This window comes from Choloepus didactylus, chromosome 14 (assembly GCF_015220235.1).
Source record: "Choloepus didactylus isolate mChoDid1 chromosome 14, mChoDid1.pri, whole genome shotgun sequence".
In the NCBI taxonomy this organism is placed as follows: Eukaryota; Metazoa; Chordata; class Mammalia; order Pilosa; family Megalonychidae; genus Choloepus; species Choloepus didactylus.
The window spans coordinates 23,131,920-23,150,668 of NC_051320.1; the positions used below are offsets into that span (position 1 = coordinate 23,131,920).

The window sequence follows — 18,749 nt, forward strand, 5'->3', positions numbered from 1 at the left end:
TTAAAATTATAATTACAAATCTTAGCTATAAATATAAAATCAAATATATATATGATCTCATTATTATTGATTTTAACTAATCAGAGGTGTTGAAATAGAGGGTTGGAGTTCATTTTTGTCTTTTAATTTTGTCATGGTTCTGTTTTTGTGATGTAGCATATATTATGAGTTAGAACACTACTGTCCCAGAATTTACACTTGGAAGTAAATCACTTTCATTGTATTCATAATTGTCATTTTTCATTTACTTAATTTGCTTTTTGACTTTTTTAAAAATAAAAATCTTCATTTGGAAAATAGATTTATTCCTTTTTTATGATCACTGGAAAGTAGTCATGTTCCTTCCTCTAATAATGCCCCAAGATGATTCTCAGTTAAGAAAACAGATTTAACTTTTGCATCTGTGATATGGTTGCTCCTAGGACAAGGTAGAGGATATTTTTATTTTATATCTGTGCAGCTACTCAAAAGAGAAACAGCAAATTGGGAAACTATTTGTAACAAGGCATAAGAAGGAATAAAGTCTGTAAAAAGCTTATACAAATGGGTTTTTGAAAAGAATCGTACCTAAACCCCGGTAGATAAAAAAGCACATGAAGAAATACTCTTCATAACCAAATATATGGGAAAACACTCAATGTTGATGCTAATAACAAACAAAAATTTAAATGAGATACTTTTTTTCTCTAGTAAAAATGTAAATTAAATAAAATACAGCAGAGCTGATAAGGGTAAGGTACTATAGGCATCCATGAGCATTACTTATTTTATTATAATTTTATGCAAGTCTTTTAGAAAGCAACTGGCTGTATGAGTCAAACATGAAAAATATATCACATAGGAATTGATGCAAAGGAAATAACCCTTAACATGGAAAAAACAAAGATGTTCATTTTAGCATTATTTATAATGAAAAATTGGAATCCCCTTAAATTTTCATCAATCAGGTAGTGTTTGTCCCTACAGATTATGCATTTGTTAAAGTATTTTTGAGGATGATAATATTTGTTTTTGACATACTATTAAGTGAAATCAGTGTATAGAATTTTATATGCATATTCACTCAGTGCAATTACAGTCAGTTTTAAAAAGATATGTAAAGACTATATGGAATTCCTGTAAAATATTTGTAAATTGTTATTGGTAAATGTAAAAAATGAGTATACAGTTTGAATTAAAAAAGATTAAAGTATTCAAAAAATACCCTAAAGGGTTAAATCTAAATGACCATTATTTTCCATGTTTTGCTTGCTAATCATGTAAGAAGATGTAGTTTGTGGTCATTTAAAGAATGTCTTGCATGGTCATTTAAATCATGTAAGAAGATGTAGTTTGTGGTCATTTTAAAGAACGTCTTGCATGGTTTTGAAAAAAGAACCGAACTGGGAGATTCCTGTGTTCCCGCATCTGTTCTGCTACTACTTGTTTTAGATCTGAGTTTTGTTTCTTTTTTTCCCAATCCATAAAATCTGGAACTTGGACTAGGATTTCTTGCAGTTTTAAAATACTGGTAAAAAGAATTTCTTCAAAAAAGAGAAAAGGCCATTCTTTGTCTTATGGTTGTAACTGTTAATTAAGTATTTTTAAGTGATTAAAATAGGTGAAGTTCAGAACGGGAAAATATCTTAAAGGGCATCTGGACCTGCTTGCTCTCTCATTTATGAAGAGAAAAATAGAAGCCAAGAGAAGTCGAGACACTTTTGATATCAGTGCTGATTCTGTTACTATATTATATCTCACCTTCAATTTACTGATTAGATGCAATCTTTAAAAAATAGTAGGTTAAGTGAAAATTTGCCTAATTTTATATCCCAGTGATGTCCTTTATTATTTGAGAAATGTTGCTCCACTGGGAAAATCGTTTCCAAAATACTAAAAATCTCACTGCATGTTAATATAATGCAAGGAACAAGCTACCCTTGTTGTTCAGTCCATGCTTTTTTCTCTTTCCTCATCTATATAAAAAAAGTTTATTGATGGAAAATTGATCCGTTTCTCTGTACATTCGTTAAAACAATAAGTGTGTTGAAATTACAACTTAGTTTGTATTACATTGTCAGTTTCTATAGAACACTATATATTTAAACATGAAAGGCTTCTCCCGGGTTAAAATGCTACAACAACAAGGCAAATCTCATTTAATGAACCAGAGTCTATATAAATTTTTTTGCTTTGTGCTAGACTGTTACTGTTCCATATATTTCTGTCTTTGGGGAGTTAAAACTATTACATGAAGACTTCTCATGTAAAGGTATCAGTAGGAAATAAATTTGCTTTATTTCATTGTAACTCAAAAATTGGTACCAGTGTTATTGTATTTGTTATTTTCATAAGAAACATATTATTCTTCAGAACTTTTGAAGGATAAGAATATTTGCCCTTTATTTTTAAAAATAGCTTGTGTTCTGGAAATTGTTAAGTTTCAAATGAATTTAAGTGGAGATATATATTACATGTCCTCAATAAGAAACTGCTTAGATAAAATTTTCTTGGCTCTGATTAACTTAAAGTTAAGTTTTTAAAATATTATTTCATAACTATAGCCTATATGAAGTATAGGTATGTAGAGCTCTAGATATTTGAGACATCTATAACTGATTTAAATATTAAGTATAAAGAATTTCAAAGTGAATTCATGCAAAGTGAAATTCACTGATAATTGGCTTTTATAAAAAGTAGCTACTCTGACTGGATCAGTAGATTAATATTTTGGGATTATGAGTCAAATTTCTAGCTAATTATTAGTGAGTCAGCATCTTTTTTGAATAAAATTGCTTTATGGCATCCTAGGTGTATAAAGTTTTACTTCTAAGTTAATACCAGGATGAAATTTACTATAGTAACTGTTGGAAAGAAAAAAGCTTTAGAAATAAGTTTTCCTCCCGTCAAAAACCCTGAAAATCCAGCATTTAAAATCATCTTTTGCTATCTTTAGTAAGCTGTTGTTTGAAAATTTGAAAAACAGCCATTTTCAACCAGTTTTTAAAATGTAAAAATGATCACTTTTAAAACACAATTTCAATGCCTGCCTTTTTCAAGGCGCTTTCTCCAGTTTCCTTCATTCATTCTCCAACTTTGAGCTTAATTTTTGGCTGACCTTTTTCCTTAAAACTTCTCTTGAAATTATCATAATAAAATGATTGTATTTATATTGATTATATATGTTTCCAAATAAGGCTACAAATTTATGGAGCATTTAGAAACTTAGCTTTCTTTAACATGGTAGTACACCAGATATTTGTGTGCAGTTATGTACATATTTTATTTCGTAAAAGTTAATTGGCTAATAACCTTTGAAGCTCCAGTAAGAATGTTTCTGTTATCTTTCACAGCTACACTCTACCTCACAGAACATCAACCTGGGACCATCTGGAAATCCTCAGTAGGTTTAACTTGTTTTGAACAATCCTGCAGCTAAACTTTTGGAAGATCTTTTGTCCTAGTGTGCAGATATACGTGATTATACCAATTTAACTGTAGGCCTAATAAATATAACTGTACCTAGGGTGAATATAGTACTGTCTTATGCTGGACTAATTTACTGCTCTAGTTTTTCATTGCTGGTAGAGCCCTGAGGAAGTTTTAATCCACAAATTGTTAGCTGTGTTCTGCTGTTTTGCCATGGCACTATCCTGGGGTTTTCTGTGGGAGACCATGTTTCCCACTGTGAGGTACTCTCTGGAAAGCCTCTGTGCAGCCTGGTTGACGTGCCCCTGCAGCTCGGTGCTGTTGGCCAGTCGGTCAGGAGGCACGCTAGCATAGTTAAGACAAGTGAACTTTGTTGACACTCTCTCCCATATTCCCATATTTCTTTGACCACAGGAAAAAATTTATTTTTCTTCAATGTTTTGATGAACACAGTTTTAGAAATGCCAAACATGACCAGGGTAGCAAATGCAGACTTCATCTTGAGTGTCCACACCAGCAATTAGTTGGAAGCAGATGCCTTCCACCCGGACTGGAAGGAGGGATGCCCAGGCCACTACTTGGCTCAGTGTGCAGGAGTGTCCTGATTGATTATTGGTGTCTGCCATGGGCTGGAGGAGGAGTGTCGTGCTGCTGTTCCTTACAGGTGTATTGGATTAATCCTAAGATATTCTATCTTTTATCCCAGGACACTATGCCTCCCCCACCCTTTTAGTCCACTGAGGGGGTGAGTAGAGAGAGACAAGACAAGTTGTCCAAGAACTGGGTCCTGGAGTACTTCAGCACTGAGGAAGGTTCAGGGAGGAACCGGAAAAGGAGGATGAGAAAGAGTGATCAGTAAGATAAGAGGAAAACCAGGAATGTAGTGTCACAGAGTCAGGGGAAGAAAGTATCTCAAGGAGGAGGGAGTCAACAACTCAGTTGATGTTGCTGGTAGGTCAAGTGAGAGGAGGATGGAGAATTGACCACTGGCTGTAATAATGTGGAAGTCATTGTGACCTTTGTGAGCAGTTTCAGTGGTTTGGTGGGTTAAAGAGCCTGAAAGGAAAGGTCCTAGACAGAACTAAGGTAGAGGACAGCAGGTATTGACACTGGGTGTGGAGAGCGTATTTGAGGAGTTTTGCTGCAAAGGAATGGGATGGCAACTGGAAGAGGAAGTTTGGTTTTGAGCAGTCTTTTCTATCATTTTTAGTGTTGAGTTGTCAGACAGCACAAAAACAGAAATCTGCTTTCAGTTAGGGTTCATTGCCTGTAGTTAATGGGGGACCTTGGGTGTAGCCTCACTTAGCCTTTTTTGCCATGTTTTAGGAATTTGCATGTTTTTTCACAGTTACGTTTGTTTAAGAAGCTATTTCAGTATCTCAGCATATGGTTAAAGAGCAAAATAGGTAGTCCAAAGAACAAGTTTTTGAAGAAGAAAAACAACCTAAGTTTAGTGGTTTATCTCATTAATCTTTCCTGTTATTGTTTAACCTAACACTGGTGTTACTCTTATATGTTTGAATTGACCATCTCTTTCAATATGTGAATTGAAGGAAGTTTCATCTCTAAATGGAGTCATTCTCCTATTCCTAGAACAACTTAAAAATGAGACTGAGTTGAAGGAAACAGCTCTTGGCTGCTTAAACTCAACTTTCTGCTGCTGAGCACTTTTGCCTACATACAGCCAATGGTTTCTACCTGGTGGGGCAATGGAAATAAAAGGACAGTGTTTGTATTCCCTCTGGCTTTCTTGTAATGCCACTCATAAGAAAAAGCAGAGAGATATTTTATCTTTAATGTTTATAAAATTCATTTAGATAGAAGGTACTTTGTGTTCAAAAGAGTATTTTTCTTTTCTCCAAAGAGAATAGTACTGAAGTCCCTCTTAAGCAGAACTTAAAAAGATTAAATAAAGTTATAAGTATTTTATCTAATCAGAAAGTAAATATTATTACTACTCATTATTACGTAGTTTTTTTTAAAGATAAGATATTACCAGTGGAAAAGCTAGAGTCATCATGTTGCAGTGTTTTGTATCCAACATTTACTTATTAAAGAGTGAGGTGCAAAGAAATGTTTAAAAGTTATCAATTTCTGTGAGGTTAATTCTTGTCCTTGTTAATTTATTTCAGTGCCAAACCAACAGATTTTGATTTCTTAAAAGTTATTGGAAAAGGAAGCTTTGGCAAGGTAAGAGTGTTTTTATTTTCTCATTCAGTAAATAAGTTCTTACGGAATGCATACTTTATAAATGTGAGGAAACAGTGCTTGTTATTATGCAGAATGTGGAGTTAAGATACTTTCAAAGCATTAAGAGAAGAATTAGGGTGTTAAGACATCTACTTAAATTCTAAAATAAAATCATTGATTCAACAAGTATTTGTTGGGCGTCTACTATGTATCAAGCGCCGTACTGAGCCCTGGGTAGATAGTGTTCAACAAAACTAACATAGTTACTACGTTTGTGATCCTTATAATCTGGTGGGGAAAATAGTCAATTAAAACTGTACAGTCAAGTGAATAATTAGGAGTAGTAATATTAGGGGCTGTGAAGGAAATGATGAAGGATAATAGGCACTGGGGAGAGAAACCCTACCTAGATGGGTTGGTTAAGATGCTATTTAAGCTGAGCCTGGAAAGAAAAAAATGAGCCATCTGTGTAAACAATTGAGGAAAGAAAGGAATGTGTCAAGACCCTACTTAGTCTCATACTGTGTTAAATGAATCACATAACTTGACAAGATAGCTATAACAAGAAAGGAAAATCACGTAAGGCTTTCAGGGAAAGTATCATGGATAGAGTTATCAGAATCATCAAATATATTTAAGTACTTTTTATATTATAACTCAGTCTTTAATAAAAATGAGTATGTGTATACTTAATTATATTTTGCTAAAATCGATAGCTTTTGATGTCTCTGTTTTGTTTCTGAGTTCTCTAGAGATCAGAAACTGTGCCATGTAGATGAACCCATGAGTGTTTATTCATTCAACAAATATATATTGACCACCTGCTATGTGCTAGTACAGGCAGTAGAAAGCTAGAAATGGATCCTACTCACAAAACGTCAGTCTCTATTGGGATCCTAGAGAATGGTATGACATTAAAAACAAGCAGCATTTCTTTTGGAAACTTCATGTTTAGATCTAGAGTCTATCAGGAATTGGGTTTTGCGTGTGGCATGAGGTGTGGGGGTCACAGTTCATTTTTTCCCTATGGATATCCAACCACTCTCACATAATGTACTAAAAAGACTGTTCATTCCTCACTGATCTTTAGTACTACCTTTGTCATATATCATGTGTCCTTATATGCACAGCTCTGTTTTTATATTTTATATTTATGTTTCTGAATTTTATGTTTTATTTTACTGGTCTGTTTGTCTATCCTTGTACCAGTACCACATTTTCTTAACAACTTTAGCTTGATATCTAAGAGGACAAGTCCTTCCTTCTTGTTCTTCTTCAAGAGGCTATTCTTTGCTTTTTTTTAAAAAAAAAAATTTTATTCTCACACCATACAATCCATCTTAAGTATACAATAAAAAATTGTAACAAAAAGTATGCATAATTTTGGTATAATCACATAGCCATGCATTTACCGCCACAGTCAGTCTGAGAACATGCTCATTTCTTCTGAAAAGAAAAAATCCCATACCCCTTGTACCCCCCCCCTCTACTGACATTTATCTTTGGTATAGTGCCTTTGTTACGATAAATGAAAGAATATTACAATATTACTGTTAAATATAGACCTTAGTTTGCATAATTGTATTTTTTCCAATATACTACCCTATTATTAACACCTTGCAATAGTCACTTACATTTGTTCTAGTTCACGTAAGAACTTTCTTACATTTGTATAATTAACCACAGTCATCGTCCACTCTAGGTTTCGCTAAGTTGTACACTCCCAGGTTTCATCCTCTAGCTTTCCTTCTGGTGACATCCATGACCCTAGCCTTTCTCTTTCAGCCACACTTACATTCAGCATTTGTCCCCTTGAAGGACTGTTCTACCATCACACAGTATTGTGCTATCCATTTCTGAACATTTCAAGGAGAGGTTCTTGAATCCCTTAAAATTATATTTGCAAATCTTCAGTCTTTCTGCCTTTTCTGAGACAAGGTCTCCTAGCATCCTCAGATCCTTCAGAGTACCTGCCTGCAGCCCGCCCATAGTGGGAGCTTAGCTGTACATGGTGCCTCTTCTTCTGAACTCTTCTGAATCTAAAACTTGTAAGAGACACCTGAATATTTTTAAAATGTATTTTGTCACCTAAAAATCATTTCTTTTTTTTTATATAGCCATCAAGTTTTTAACCTCAGTATTTTCTGAGTGCTCTTCAGAACTCAGGACTCAGCACACATACATTACAATCCCAAACCCTCCCCCCACCATGCACACAAACAGTTTCAAGCAGTGTAGATTTTGTCCCTTCAATTTAGTCAAGTTCTTGAACACCAACACATTAAATGACAGAGAAATGATGCCTTACTTTTCAAATGATCAGCACCCTTTTTTGTTGTACTAAAATATCTAAGGGAAAGTGGAATTATAGAAGTAAATTCAGTACTTTGTTATCAATTTTTAAAACAAAAGCATGATATTATCTATGTTCCTTGTGAATGTTCTTTTTACAAAATTTAGTATGTATTGATTTATTGACAAGTGAACTATTTCTACAAAAATATTGAAATCTCTAACAGTATGCAAAATCTTTAACTATAACAGGTTCTTCTTGCAAAACGGAAACTGGATGGAAAATTTTATGCTGTTAAAGTGTTACAGAAAAAAATAGTACTCAACAGAAAAGAGGTAAATGAAATAGCCATTGTTTCTCCCTGGCCTATTTTCTCAATTAAGAGAATTGTTTTCTGATGCGTAATACAAGTTAATCCTTTACCTTTTTTTCCAGCAAAAACATATTATGGCTGAACGTAATGTACTCTTGAAAAATGTGAAGCATCCATTTTTGGTTGGATTACACTATTCTTTCCAAACAACTGAAAAGCTTTATTTTGTTCTGGATTTTGTTAATGGAGGGGAGGTGAGTTTCATAATGAGTTCTCTGTATTGATAATGTTTAGAAAAAATAAAGTCAGAGTTCTTCTCTTCTTATAAGTTTTAGATGGACAGTGTCTCAGCAACAGACATTTGTTGAGTAACAACAATGTTCAGAATACTTGCTAAGCACATGCAAGATGCAGAGAAGTGTAACTTAAGAAAAGAGCCCTGTGTTATACTTGGGATGTAGTTGGAAAGGATCATGAAAGAACCTTGGTATGAAGCTTCACACTTCATACATAGTTTTGTCACTAAACTCTATGGCAAGAATAACATACAGAAACATTAGACAAAAGACTTGACTTGTAATTCAGATAATTATTTCAACAGTTGCATGTAAGACTACTACAGACTACTACACTCTAAAATGTGCAAACTATCAATACAAATCACATGAGTTGCTCCTCCAATAAAGGGTTCTATGGTGAAGTCAGTTTGGAAGATGCTCCATGTTCTATTCCCTTCTTGGTGATTCACAGTATGTTTCTAGCATAGGAAGACTCATAATGTTCTTCCTTAAACAAAGACAGGATATCTTGAAAAAAAATGATTTTGACCTCGCAACCCACTTTTTTGTTTGAACCACACCTATTGATAATATTCCTCAAAACTCTCATTTGGTGGAGTATTGAAATGCACTTTGGGAAATGCTGCTGTTGGGATAATAATTGCAGGAATAGCAAACAGTATCACTTATGCTTATGTGCCAGGCACTCTGGTTCTTTGTATATATTCTTTTATCATCACAACAATGCTATTATATAAGACAAAGAAGCTGAGGCACAGAGCAGCTAGTCATGCCCACGTCGTATGTCGGTGACCACTGTAGCCAGGAATTGGACTCGGGTAATTTGATTCCAGGAAGGAGGCTGCGGACCACCTCCTCTTCCTCTACTTCTCAACCCTCCCACCTCTCTAGTTTGTTTGATCTCCGACCAGTGAGTGTCTCTAAAGAGTATTTTGACAAATATTCTCGTATCTTTACAAAAGGATCTTCTGTCACTCAGTCTCCAAGCAAAAGAGAGGAAAACAAATATTTCAACCTTATTGTAGTTCACTTATCTGTAGGAAAAAGGAACTAGAAGGAAGACCACTTGGTATTCTGCAAGCCCAAAGGATGATCAGACACACCCAGATCACGTTTGGGGAGGGTCCTGAAAAGAATCGTTGCTCAGTTCCCTGTTATCTGTGACAAAAGTCCCTCAAGACTCCTCAGTGAGGAGCCAAGATGGTGGGCCCCACCTGGCCCCCTAATTCAGAGATGCAGATGGTCCCACGTTGCCCCTTCTTTGCCACCAGAAGGTTGTTCTTTTATTTTATGTGCGCATGAATGCCAACAGATGTTGAGAATTTGTTCAGAACTTGCATTATTTCAATTAATCATCTCAACTCTTTAACATAGATACTCTTATACCCGTTTTATGGCAGGTACTGGAAATTGAGGGTAAGGAAATTGAGGCCCAGAGAGGTTAAGTGATTTCCTCATTGTCACAGTGCTCTAGTAGGTGTCAGACTCTGGATTTAAACCCAGACATCCTGACTGCAAAGCCCATTTTTAAGTTCCCCCTATCGTACGTCTTGAAATGTTGATGTGAGGCATCTCCCTGCAGGTGAGATCCTACTGCAAGTTTCCTGTTTTATCTGTGTTTTCTTCTTGCTGTTTTAGGCTGTTCCTTTTGAGCCCACTCATAAACTGAAAAGCAAAGGTGGAAAGAAGCAGACTTATCTTCTAAAAGATATTACTGGCTCAGATAGGGAAAACAGAGAATGAAATATAGTAGAATGTAAGGCTGGTGGAGAGGAGTGGAATGGGGGGAAATAGGTAGAAGAATAAAGATGAGGAGAAAGGACAGAGAAAGAGGCAGAAAAAGTGTGATTTCATCCTGTTTCCTACTGTTATTTTGAACTCATTTTTTTAACCTTGATAAATGATATTTATTTTTATATACTTCTTCAGATCTTTTTTCGAGCAAGGTAGAGTAAATTTGTTCATGATACTGAGTAGTTAAGTAAGGCTTTGTGACTTTCAGCCTCCTTGTTAATTTCCTATATCAAAACACTTGGAAGCATTAAATAATGCATGCATATGAAGTCCTTAGCACAGGGCCTGTGGTAATAAACATTCGATAAATGTTAACTGTTATTAGTGACAGGGTCATATTTTCATCTTAGGTAGTTTACGTTAAAAGTGTTATGTTGGACAGATGTTATTGGAAGATGAATAAAGAAACTGTTAGAGTAGTGTAGGCCACAGTTAATAAAAGCAGTGGTAGGGGTAAAAAGGAAGAAATATCCCAGAAATCATTAATTATAAAACCATTTATTCATCGACTGGATTTGGGGGTTCAGGGTAAAGGAACAGTATAGGATGAATCCCAGGTCACATCTCATTTTGCTACTGTGTCAGTGTCTCTGATAACTGATTTTATCACAAACTTTCAGAAGAGGTAAGAACCTCTTAACAATCTCTGAAGATCAGAAAGGCTAAAGGAGTCACACACAAGGAGATGAAACAGGATTTGAACTCAAGTCGGATCACCTGTAAACCTGACTCTTTCTGCTGTACCTCATTTAGGTTCTCCCATGGTTTAGAAACCTGGGTAGAAAGTTTTATCATTAACTGAAGAAAGGAATAAAGGAGCAGCAGTACCTCTATAAGGGCTCTATTTTAGACAAGCTGCATTTGTTTTCTTGTGAAATATTCAAGAAAAAGCAGCAGGCGATAGGTCTTTGCATTAGTAGCTCCCAGCAGAGGCCTGGGCTGGGATGTCCATTTGGGAAACACCGAGTTAGAAATGGTGGTTAAAGTCATTGGAATAGATAAGTTTACCTGGGAGGAGTATCCAGAGAACAAATGACAGTGGACCAAGAGCATAACCCCCTTATTCCTGCAGCTTAAGGGGCTAGACGGGAACAGAAATGGAACTCAAGGAGAAAGTATTGTCTTAGAAGCTTAGGGACCTAGAGCAAGCACCTAGTGCAGACTTTCCCCATTTAATGATTAAATGGACAGGTTGTAAGAAATAAATGAAGAATTACGAAGTGTAAGAAATGAACTGGGACGTACAGCTACTGCTCAGCTCCAACCATTTGCTACCACATTGGAATTTAGGCCTGATGTTGCATAGCTCCTTTTTTTTCCCAAGAGAAATTAAAACTGCTAATTTTTACAAAAGAAACAAAAACAAATTGTATCTGTAGGTTAAATTTCATCTGCCAGCCACACATTTCAATCTCTGAATAGGTTTTTGTTTTGCTTTGTTTTGTTGTTTTAATAATGAAAGAACAGTCAAAAAAAGGCCCAGTAAGATAATTCAGTGACAATATCAAGATGATCTTCTTTGCCAGAGCAGTTGCCTGAACCGATGAGGACTGCCAAGCCAAGGATTGAGGCGTAAATGGGAGATAGGGAAGTTGGCAAGGATAGGCAAAGAAGGTTGGTTGCTGGGTGGGGACACAGACAAGAGAAGGTCACTATCTTGTGCTTTGGTACACTTTTATCTCACATTCAAAGTAACAAAAGTCCTGTTTTTGTATATACAGAATATATTTGTTTCACTTTATGTTTAACATTCTGTTTTTTCCTTCCAATTTTGCAGCTCTTCTTTCATTTACAAAGAGAAAGGTCCTTTCCTGAGCACAGAGCTAGGTTTTATGCTGCTGAAATTGCTAGTGCATTGGGTTACTTGCACTCCATCAAAATAGTGTACAGGTAATTTAAAAATACTCTGTTTAAAAATTTACTTCTAAAAATAAATATTTTATTTCAGTTAATATTCAGTTTTGCTTTTCTTTCCTTTAATTTGATAGAGACTTAAAACCAGAAAATATTCTTTTGGATTCAGTAGTAAGTATTGTTTTTTAAAAAATCTACTAGTTCTCAGTTTTTTTGTTTCATTATGCTTAGTGAGGAAAAAACTCAGACTCAAAAGGTTACATTACATACTGCATGATTCCATTTATATAACATTTTTGAAATGACAGAACCATAGAGGTAGAAAACAGTGTTTGGTTGCCAGGGGAGGGACTGAGGGCATTGGGGAGTGCACAGATAAAGGGGTAGCACAAGGGCATTCCCTTGTGATGGAGCAGCTCTCCATCTTGATTTGGTGGTTACATAAATCTAGTGCATAGGATAAAGTTGCGTAGAACCACACACATACACAAGTGCATGCATGTAAAAACAATAGTGAAAACTGAATAAGGTTGGTAGTCTAGTTAACAATATTGTACTAATGTCAGTTTCCTGTTTCTGATGTTATACTGCTCTTATATAAGATGTCACCATTGGGAGAAGCTGGGTGAGGCATACACGGGACTCTCTATACTATTGTTGCAATATCCTGTAGATCTGTAGTTATTTCAAAATAAAAAAAAAAAAATTGTCAATTTATGTCTAAACATTGCTCTTTCTTACTGCCCCTGTATTTGTCAGGGACATGTTGTCTTAACAGATTTTGGGCTTTGTAAAGAAGGAATTGCTATTTCTGACACCACAACAACATTTTGTGGGACACCAGAGGTAAGAAATATGTCTCATTTGTCATTCATGTGCTTATGTATGAAATGAAAATATAAATCACAAATTGCATACACAAAATTTAAAATAAAAAAGATAGAGTAAAAACTGTCATTTCAGGTTCTAGCCTGCTGGAAATAGCTAATCTCTTCTGAACAGAATCCCTTCTGAGCATTTAGTTTATTGGTAGTGGCATTTCTAAATATGACTGTGAGATACAGCATTATCTTTTTAAATAATCCTACAAAGGTAAATTATGTTCATTTGGATTTTTTTTGTTAGAGAAGTTGTGGGTTTACAGAACAATCATGCATAAAATACAGGATTTCCAGTACACCACTCTGTTATTAACGTCTTGCATAGGTGTGCAACATTTGTTACAAATGATGAAAGCACATTTTTATAATTGTACTGTTAACTGTAGTCCATAGTTTAACTTAGGTTTCACTGTTTGTGAAGAAGAGTTCCTTGGGTTGTTTTTTGTTTTTTGTTTTTTTAATGACCATACATGCAACCACCTAACATTTCCCCTTTTAACCACATTTGGATATATATGTTTCAGTGCTGTTAATTATGTTCACAGTGTTGTACTACCATCACCACCATCCATTATCAAAACATTTCCATCGTTCTAAATAGGAACTCTATATAATTTTAAGCCTTAACTTTCCATTCCCTATCACCCTGTCCCCTGATAACCTGTAGTCCAGATTATGACTCGATGAGTTTGCTCATTTGATTTTAATGGTAATCCTTTTAAAAAATCCTGAATCAGTGATGAAATGTTCTGAAATTCATTGTGGTGGTGGTTGTACAACTTGAATATGCTAAAAATCATTGAGTTGTACACTTTAAGTGGGTGAATTGTATGCTATATGAGTATCTTAATAAAGCTGTTATTTTAAAAAAATAAGATGAAGCAAATATGGTAAAATACTAACATTGCCTTCGTCTATGTTGTGGCTGTATTGGTTTCTATTATATTTTTCTATTTTTCTAATGGTCAAAACATTTTATAATGAAATTAAGCATTTCTTTACCCAAAAAAATAAATCTATGGATGTGGAAACAAATCATGAATCAGGAATTATAAACCAGAATGTTACATTCCCTAACTGTGCTAGCTAGCAGAAAATATCTTTCTAATTGCAACAATAGTAACAATCCTAACAATTTATGTAACAGCCTTGTTATTTTTTTCCAAGTTAACACACACATTTCTTTTAAACTGTCCTAATTTTAATGCATCTATAGTGATCTTAATTGCCAGGTAATAGTTCATCATTATTGTGCATTTTAAATACAATGTTAAAAATATATTTAAAATGGCTTACATAAGCCTTCTATTCCAGATTAGTATCTGTAAGTAACAGTTGTTTACTTTGAAATGAAATTTTTTTCTTCCTTTCTGTCTGTAATTTAGCCCTAGTACTTGTATGTATTTGTAGTCATTCTATTTTGCTTTAATGTGAAGAAATGTTTTTTGTGAATGTATATTGATTAGCAAAATTTTTAAGTCTTACACTTTTTAGAAAGGAATCACAAGGGTTTTTTGTTATGTAAATCTAAATGTGATCAGTAATAAACTTTTAAAATTTGGCCATTTCTTTGGATTGTGTAAAAAAGGCTTAAGAATAAAAGTTTCCTTACATATATTTGATATGGAAAGAGGAAATATATTTTTTGGAATCTAAAATTCATGTTCACCATCTTATATGTGTGAAATTGGGATTGTTTAAATTTTTTCAAATTTAAATATAAACAGCCATCTAATAGCTTACATAGCTTTTCTAAATAATATGTTAAGAGAATTCCCAAATAAAAATGCAGTTCCATTTTGATTGTAATTGCCCCATTAAGAATTCTTTCTTCAAGGGAAAGATGTTATGAATAGTGACCAGAGGAACTTCTAAAATAAATTAATCTTCCCCCAAAATGTATACTTTACCTAGTTGGTAGTAAAGATTCTATGCTTCCTGACATCTTCTGTTTCTCTTAACTGCATCACATTTTCTGGGGAAGGGGCTCAAATATGTGTATTTTGAAAAAATGTCCCCGTTGGTTCTGAAGAGTACCACTAGTATGCGAGAAAACCCCAACCCATTGACAATCTAAGGGAAAAAAATGGTTTTACTATGATAGTTCACACCTAAAACTTGTTAAATTTCTGAATCGTTTGTAAATTTTCATTGTCTGAGTTGTTTATTGAGCCGCTCTCATATTTATTCTGTTACATAGTACCTTGCTCCTGAAGTCATCAGGAAACAGCCCTACGACAACACAGTAGACTGGTGGTGCCTTGGTGCTGTTCTGTATGAAATGCTCTATGGGTTGGTGAGTATCTTTGTTCTTTCATGATTAATATAGTAGAATGGATTTGAGTTCTCTTTTTTCTTTTTGGTAATCTTGACACTTAGCAAACGCTAACAAAGCATTAACCTTGTTAAATGAATTCAAAAACACATTAGGGATATGCATAAAAAGTATAACTTTTCATTTTGTTACTAGTTTTTTAAATTAGTATAGTTATTTCTCTGTCATATTAATCATTACTTCAGGTATTCTCATCCTACCAGCATATTTAGAAATAGATACTCAGTTTTATATTAAAACTACTCACTTTCATTTAAAAGTGAAGTTTATGCCAAACTTCATTCTTGTCTAGTTTCAAAAAGATGAAACAAAAAGATTTTTATATTTATCAACGTGCTTCTTTATTTCAGATAATAATTCTATTTCCTTGTATTTTATTTTTATAGGATTTAATTAATGCACTGCTTCTCAGTTTTTTCTCCACTGGGGCCCTCTATTTACTTCCCACACAAAGAATATGTCTTGAAGATTTCACTGGAAAAAAGTCATGTTAACTATGTGTTTAATTTCCCTAATTTTTATTAACTAAAGGCACCCAAGGCCAGCCAAAGCTTCTGAGTAACATGAATTAAGTTGTTGTACTGCATTGAGTTTAATATCAAATAATAACTTGATATTTGGGCATTAGTTAGCTTACATATCCTTACAGGAAGCAAATAGACTAGACTTTTTGAAATATTTAGAATAGCTTCTGGACCCCCTTTGTGGTCCCTAAATTATCCAGCAACTTCAAGCTGGGAGTCACGTGCTCATACCTTGCGCTGCTGCCAGGGTTGCTTCTTGTCTCTGCCGCCACTGCTAATGCTAAATACTACCAGCAGCTGAGACCTGAGCTGGGGTTTTGATTTTTGTTTTTTTGTTTTCCTGAAAACTGTGGAGCTGTCAATGAAATTCAGTATATGAGGTATTTTTAGAGCATGTATCATGTTGCTAGTTTGGAATGATAGATTCTTATGAAAGCTGTAACTCTTCTTTGCCCTTGACTGTGATCCTTATGCTGGCAACTTAGAGCATTTGATAGCCACTCTATACCTTACTTTCTCCAAGTGCTAGGAATTTACCTTCTTGATATTTAAAAATCCTTTGAGTTTCTGTAGAAGACTTTGAAGGTATAAAATGTTAACAGAGTATACAAAATGCAGTTGATTCAGAGAGGACGTTTGAAACTAGTACTTCATTAATGATACTTAACTTCTATTAGTTATTTAAAAATAAAGTTAAGTGAAAATTAAAATACAAAGTATTTTTCTTTCCTATAAAAAAGAAAGAAAGCATGACAAGCCTATAAAACTCCCTTAACTTTAGAAATTATTTTTACTTTAGAACTTTCATCTAGATGATTGACTGGCTAATTCCCATGTTGAAACTGTACCCCAGCTTTTTAGGCTATGATAATGGCATTTTGAGTTCCACAGAGTACACCCATAAAGTTGCTGTGACAGGTACTTAGGAAGAAGTGCTGTCTTCAGGTCTCCATCTCTACTGGAAATCTCATTGTTTTAATTAGTTTATTCTTGTCTTAGTTTTCCAGCCGCTGAGCCACATACTGTACAGCAGGTTGGCTTAAAGAATGGGAAATTATTGGCTCATAGTTTTGAGGCTAGGAGGAGTCCAGAAAGGGGGCGCCAGCAAGGAGATGCTTTCTCCCTGAAGACTGGCTTTCTGGGGCTGGCTGCCAGTGATCCTTGGGTCCTTGGCTTTTCTGTCACATGGCAATGTTATATAGCAACATCCTCTCCTTTCTTTTCTGGGTTACGTTGACTTCTAGCTTTTTCTCCTCTATAAGGCTTCCAGTAATAGAACTAAGACCCAGCTTGATTCAGTTGGCTCCCTCCAGATCAACGACAAACCCACCTGTTCCAACCCCATTCTGCATAGTTTCGTTACCATTTAATTTCCTTGTTTTGCTTTTTTTTCCAGCCTCCTTTTTATTGTCGAGATGTTGCTGAAATGTATGACAATATTCTTCACAAGCCTCTGAGTTTGAGGCCAGGAGTGAGCCTCACAGCCTGGTCCATTCTGGAAGAACTCCTAGATAAAGACAGGCAAAATCGGCTCGGTGCCAAAGAAGACTTTGTATGTAACCCCTTCCTTAGCAGCAGCTTTATTTCAGTTATTTAAATTTTTGAGATGAATCTTTATTTTATGTGGTATTTAATGTGATGAATGCATCTGTTAAAGAATTAGCACTATGAAAAAAAAACTTGCAGTCCAACATTTGTGGTCACCAGAGTTTAAAGCACTTTCACGTGTGTTTTTTCATTTGATCTTCATAACAGTTTGATCCTCTCCTCTTCACCCCCCACTTACAGCTTTCACACCCTATTGTTTATTTATTATTTATTTGGCATAATATTTTAACCACCTAAAATTTTTAATCATTTTATTTAACAAGAATTTATCAAGTGCCAGATCTGTCTGCATGAGATAATACCTTTTGCTTTGAACTAACATTAAATCCTCTCCTTTATTTTTTTGAGAATTTGGTGATACTTCCTTGAGATTATTATGGAATGTGCAGGTTTGTTTGCTTTCCTTAAAGCCAGGTAATTAAATTGCTAGTGTAGTTCCAGTGTTATGTTAGTGTGTCAATAAATTCATTAAGTATTGAGGAACATTAACTTTTAAATTCTTTTCTCAGAAATTCTTGGAAGCTGCTTATTAACATTAAACTTATCTGTGGATAATAGAATTTTTCTGCTCCTTCACTCCCCCCCTCAGTGGATAATCCTATTAACAGTTTCCCATCTAGCTTGGGTTCCACAGTCTACTGTTGCTGCCAATTCTGCTAATATTTCACACCTCCTTGCCCTTTGATCCTTTTATTGAATTCACTGGCAGAAGTTGCAGCCCTGGATGAATCTGTCACTTCCTGGGCTGCTGAACAGTGCCGAAGAAAGTTACTCAACTGAGCATATTGGAACTAGTCATTAACCTCTTCTGTCTTCACCACTGCTTGGTAATGCTTCTGTCTCTCTTTATTCAGCCTACTCTCCTAGTCTCTGTAATAAATATTTCAAACCATCTCTCCAGACTTCAGGCTTCCAGATTCCTTTTCTTCATCCTCATTTTTACCAGATGACCTCACCTCCTGTATTATAGGAAAAATAGAGCCATCAGAGGAGAACTAACTCAGCTTCTTGCCATCAGATTTGCAGACCTCCGTGCATCTTTATCCACTGTTTCCTTCCTCCTGTTATATTGGAAAAGCTCAGTTTCTACCTGTACACTAGATTCCATTCCCTTGCAAAGAATGCTGTGCATACTTTTTTTTTTTACACAAACAACTGTTCCCCTTTGTTCTATTTCTTTCTGATCACTAATTAAACATCAAGTCTTCTGCATCTTACCACAAACCAGAAAACCCTCAACCCTACAGCCC

The 18,749-nt window shown here is 34.9% G+C and overlaps 1 protein-coding gene across 7 annotated transcripts in view; it reads left to right on the forward strand.

Annotated features, from left to right (window-relative positions):
- SGK3 (serum/glucocorticoid regulated kinase family member 3) overlaps positions 1-18,749 on the forward strand; it is a 142,984-nt gene that overhangs the window by 115,520 nt on the left and 8,715 nt on the right. For all 7 annotated transcript variants that reach the window (XM_037803490.1, XM_037803489.1, XM_037803491.1 and 4 more), the window contains 9 exons: positions 3,333-3,382; positions 5,541-5,598; positions 8,143-8,226; positions 8,327-8,458; positions 12,075-12,187; positions 12,286-12,322; positions 12,911-12,997; positions 15,233-15,328; positions 17,288-17,443. In XM_037803490.1, the coding sequence (XP_037659418.1) occupies positions 3,333-3,382; positions 5,541-5,598; positions 8,143-8,226; positions 8,327-8,458; positions 12,075-12,187; positions 12,286-12,322; positions 12,911-12,997; positions 15,233-15,328; positions 17,288-17,443 (813 nt within the window). The remainder of the gene's footprint in view (positions 1-3,332; positions 3,383-5,540; positions 5,599-8,142; positions 8,227-8,326; positions 8,459-12,074; positions 12,188-12,285; positions 12,323-12,910; positions 12,998-15,232; positions 15,329-17,287; positions 17,444-18,749) is intronic.